The 4,802-nt window shown below is 30.2% G+C and overlaps 1 protein-coding gene across 1 annotated transcript in view; it reads left to right on the top strand.

Moving 5' to 3' along the window:
- LOC100168787 (ankyrin repeat and death domain-containing protein 1A-like) overlaps window positions 1-4,802 on the top strand; it is a 104,582-nt gene that overhangs the window by 90,396 nt on the left and 9,384 nt on the right. Inside the window, exons 8-12 of the mRNA XM_029487485.1 lie at window positions 1,877-1,975; window positions 2,052-2,150; window positions 2,317-2,415; window positions 3,847-3,942; window positions 4,096-4,312. Coding sequence (XP_029343345.1) covers window positions 1,877-1,975; window positions 2,052-2,150; window positions 2,317-2,415; window positions 3,847-3,942; window positions 4,096-4,312 — 610 coding nt within the window. The remainder of the gene's footprint in view (window positions 1-1,876; window positions 1,976-2,051; window positions 2,151-2,316; window positions 2,416-3,846; window positions 3,943-4,095; window positions 4,313-4,802) is intronic.

Raw genomic sequence — 4,802 nt, 5'->3', positions numbered from 1 at the left:
GTTAAATAACTCAAAAACTGTTCGTTTGAATTTTGATTTTGATACTTCAAAATGTTCAGAAAATATATCTACTAAATGATATAAATAATTTATAGCATAACACGGGAGTTTTCTATTGAAAAACAGAAATTTGTATCTTCACGGAAAATCTTTAATTAATAGAAAAAAATCACACTGTTTGAAAATTTTAAAAATCACATTTGAGTAACCGAGTTATTTAATAAATAATGGTGAACATACTTGATGAATCATTTTGTATCATTGTAATATTTTTATAATATAATAATGTTAATTGGAAAAAAAACTATTTATATATATATTTACTATATAAATATTTTTGTAGCCACTTATGAGTGGATAAATTAGTTAATTTAATTCACGACTTATTCACAGGTAGGTATATAAAACTATTTTATGTTTTAATAACCATTTTGTACCAACGAGAAAGGCATTTTCGATTGAAATAAAACGGTGGGTATTCTTATCTGTAGAGAACCTATAGATACACCATAAATACATTGAGAAAATGTTTTATAAACCATAACAGCTTAAATTTCATTAGCCCTACAAATTACAATTGGCATATGGCATAACGATACTTTCTGAAATTTCAGATGGCCAATATAATAAAGGTAATCCTATAAATATTGTTTCCATTAAATATTTTACATTATTTACAAAGTATATTTTTTAAATTTTGTATCATGTACTCAAGTGAGATAGTAAACATGTTTCACTCCATGATTTATATATAATGCCTTTTAAGAGGAAAGTAAAAGGCAAAACAAAAAAAATCCATAAAATGCGTGTGAACCAAAAAAGGAAACGTCGATAACCTTGTCACATTGAGCCCCCCAGGCTTCAAATCCTACACTGCCATTATTTTAGTCGAACCTATATTATATATATATATATCATTTCATATGGCTGTATAGTTTTATTTCTATACAAAAATGATTGACGGACATTTTGTAATAGGTACATCTATACTTTCTACATTTTTGATTTTCGGGATGTCTTCTAGTTTTTCACGCCAGTTTTATTCTAAACAACACATGATTGTAACCGGTAAGATTATGTTTCAACAACAATTTCAAAACATATAAAATATATCTTTATCGGGACAACTTTACAGCTTATAAAAATAATCTACCCCCTTTTACGTATATAATAATAATATAATGAATTTTATTTTTAGTGAAAGTTATGCTGATTATTAAAATGGCATGAGTACACGACCTCATTAAATTGATATAAATTTCACTTATGTACCTACCTATAACTAAACTATAACGCACGAAAAATGAGTTTATGAGTATTTATTCAAATAAAATAATTAAAAAAAAAAAAAATGACGTTTCTTAATTATGATTATTTACATAATATTATGTAAATAATCATAATTATTATTATGCATAAACATGTAATGCGTTATAATTGAGTGATATTAAATTGTCTATGTGCTTCAAAATAAATGGCCGAATTCTATTACAATTATACCATAGTGCTCGAAATTCTATAAATTAAGTAGGTAGATGAGTAATAGACTCATAATATATAAAATATACTATCTACAAACTATACATACCTATAATATTTTTAATACATTTATAAGTTTCTTAAAATCTCAGTTTTCAGCACTTTACGTTAATATGAGAAATAACATACAATTTATACTACTAAATTTATTTTCACGTAGCAATTAATTTTCATTACACCACATTATATGTTGTAACTAATACTTACTAGCTAGTATAATATGAGTAATTATAATTTATAACTATGTTCCATCATGGTCCACGTGTATATTACCTATACCATATTATTAGGTATTTTAAAAGAGAGTATTAATTGAAACGTTTTCGGACGTATTTAGAAAGGACTGACTGCGTTGCACATAGCCAGCAGCCACGGATGTCGGGGAATAGTGGAAATGCTATTATCAGCCGATTGTGACATCGACAGGCAGAGCAAAGTAAATACAAAAGCTAGGGAACATGAAATATAAAATCATCGCATTAATTAATAACTGTAAAACAAAATGTTAACAGAATGGAAACACGCCTTTGCACATGGCATGTTTGTCCAACAACGTCGTGATCGCGGAAATACTGATCGCCAAGGGTGCCGATCTCAATGCCTTAAACACGGTAAATTAACGTTCCTAATGACGTAGCATGTCTGCTGGCCACGGTTAAAGATATAATTATTATATCTTTAATTGTGCTGCTTACATTATCGTCGACTTATAATATTATTATTGCAACGACTGTGCAAAATATGAACTCAAAATGAAATTATTTTGGCGCGTTGTAGAGGTTGCAGTCGCCGATTCACATAGCGGCCGAACAGGGATATTCAGAAATCTGTAAGTTACTTTTGAGTGCCGGGGCCAACATCGAACAACGCGAACAGGTAAATATTCGTATTTTGGTCTACTCATTATAATCTCCTATAATGACAGTTCTCATATGATGTCGGTCTGGCCATAATAATGATTAATTGTTAATACATCACCGTGTCTTATATATTAAAAGTGGATTGTAAATTATAATTTATAAATAATCATGATCATAGGTAGAGTTAAGCCCGGATTAAGATAATTTTGAGTCCAGGGCCAAACAATATTAGGGGAAAATAAACATAATTAAAATATTGGCGACCAACAAATAAGTTGAGATAAAAAAAGATTTTGATATTATAACATTAATAATATACTTCAATACTTATATTTGTAAAACAAAACACTAACATAAAAACGTAAACGTACCCCACAATTATAATGTTATTGCTACGTCCTGACAGCAGTGGCGTCGGAGAAGGGGGGCAGCGGGAGCAATTGACCCTTCAGATATAATCCAAGGGGGACAAAAGTATACTTTCCCCCCCTACTACATTCAAATTAAAGGGTATACAATCGTAAATTACGTTTAATTTATACGTTTACGTATTCAAAATTTGTCCCATTTTCATGAATGTATGAATGTGCCTAATAACATTATTATTATCGATTTATTATTTATTATTATAACATAATACATACCTAATATTAATATATATATATCGAGGATAGGAAACGTACTATAGGTACTCTTCAGGGAACCAATATTGTTTCATATCAGTTGTTGGCCCCCTGCCCCCTCCTTAATTCGGGCTTGGGTGGGGTCGTACCGATGATTTAAAAATAGGAGTAAGTTTTTTTTTCACAGTGAAATTCAAATTACGATGAATACCACTAACGTGTGATTATTGTAATATGTTATGTATTATTAACATCTTTGAGATTTCCAAACTTTTAAAAAAAATCTTAAGAAAACAACATTATTAAAAACAAACAAGTCTCGATTGCAATCGTCCGAGACGTGGTTTTAAATTTTCAACAAGAAAACCTTTATAATTTCCCCTTATGGTTTAGTCTACAGGAACAACAATTTAAATAAAACTGTTTGCTCGGGTGTTCTGTACAAAACTATTTGTATTTTAATTTAATTTTAATTTTACATCAGAGTTACGCTGTAGGTACTTCATAATTAATCACAAGTATGACAAATAAATCAGTACAATTATGTCATTTTAATATCATACGCGTAGGTATATCATAAACACCAATTTTAAAATAAACATAATAATAATATATAAATTGCTCATTTACCTACTTTAGTCTTTAAGTATACATTTATTAAAATAAATAACAATATATTTTTGTATTTAAATAAAAAAATGTACCCGAACGTCCATTAAAAATAATAATATTATTTACATATCAGCAACATTAAATATTATTGATGGATTGGTTCGAGACTAGTATTTTGTAACTGATTTTGATATATTTTATTTTTGACTCAGGGAGGCAAAACGCCGTTATACATAGCAGCTAGAGGAAGTTTCACTGCTATCGTGGACATGATTATAAAAACCGCTCGTTTAGAGTACACACCCAAGGTATACGTATATTATGTCGTGAACGAATAAATAAAAATATGAAAATGCGATCAATTTATTCACACGTCACGGCGAAATCATTAATCGTCGCGATGCACTCTAATGTTATAATAATATTAACGGTTAAACTCGGTTTTTTTTGTGTACGCGTAGAAACGAACTAGACCGAAAACGCCCGAAGAACGGAGGAAATGGAAGTGCAATCCGGACTTGGACGTTTCGATAGCGCTGCAAGAGACTGATGAAAATCTAGAAATTATTTTACGAAAATTGTCCCACAAACAGCTGAGTCCCGGCGAATGGAAAAAATTGGCTCATTTGTGGGCGTTCACGGACGAACAGATCAAAGCGATTGAACACCAGTACATAGGTAATAATATTATTTGCGTGGTTTAAATTATTATTTATTTTAATAATATTGTATTAATCACATTTTAATTTTCGTCGTAACTATATAATATTATAATATTAGTATAATAATAAAATGTAATATGTTTACGAACCGATTTCGGATACGTGTAATTTCGCAAACACCGAAAGCGGTAACTCCGGGAAGTATATTTTAATACTATGCTACCTATTAGAACCAAACCAATTCCCACGCTATAGTAAAATATTTCCTACCATAATCGAGTCATTGTCCTCTCATAACTGGCATGGCTGTATTTCTCGGAAGCTGCTCTGATAGGAACTTTTCCACGTGCAGTAACTAAAATATAAAATACACGACTTCGAATACTTATATAATATTATACAGTGTAACTCCCGTTCAACGAACACTATTTAAGAGGACGCCACACCCGCATTTGTTGTCTCCGTCTTACAAACGCGTAACATAACGAATTTACGCTCAACAGTTC

The sequence above is a fragment of the Acyrthosiphon pisum genome, chromosome A1 (assembly GCF_005508785.2).
Source record: "Acyrthosiphon pisum isolate AL4f chromosome A1, pea_aphid_22Mar2018_4r6ur, whole genome shotgun sequence".
Taxonomy (NCBI): domain Eukaryota; kingdom Metazoa; phylum Arthropoda; class Insecta; order Hemiptera; family Aphididae; genus Acyrthosiphon; species Acyrthosiphon pisum.
The sequence above is the reverse complement of the archived record's forward strand: the minus strand, read 5'-3'. Positions and strand labels throughout refer to the sequence as shown.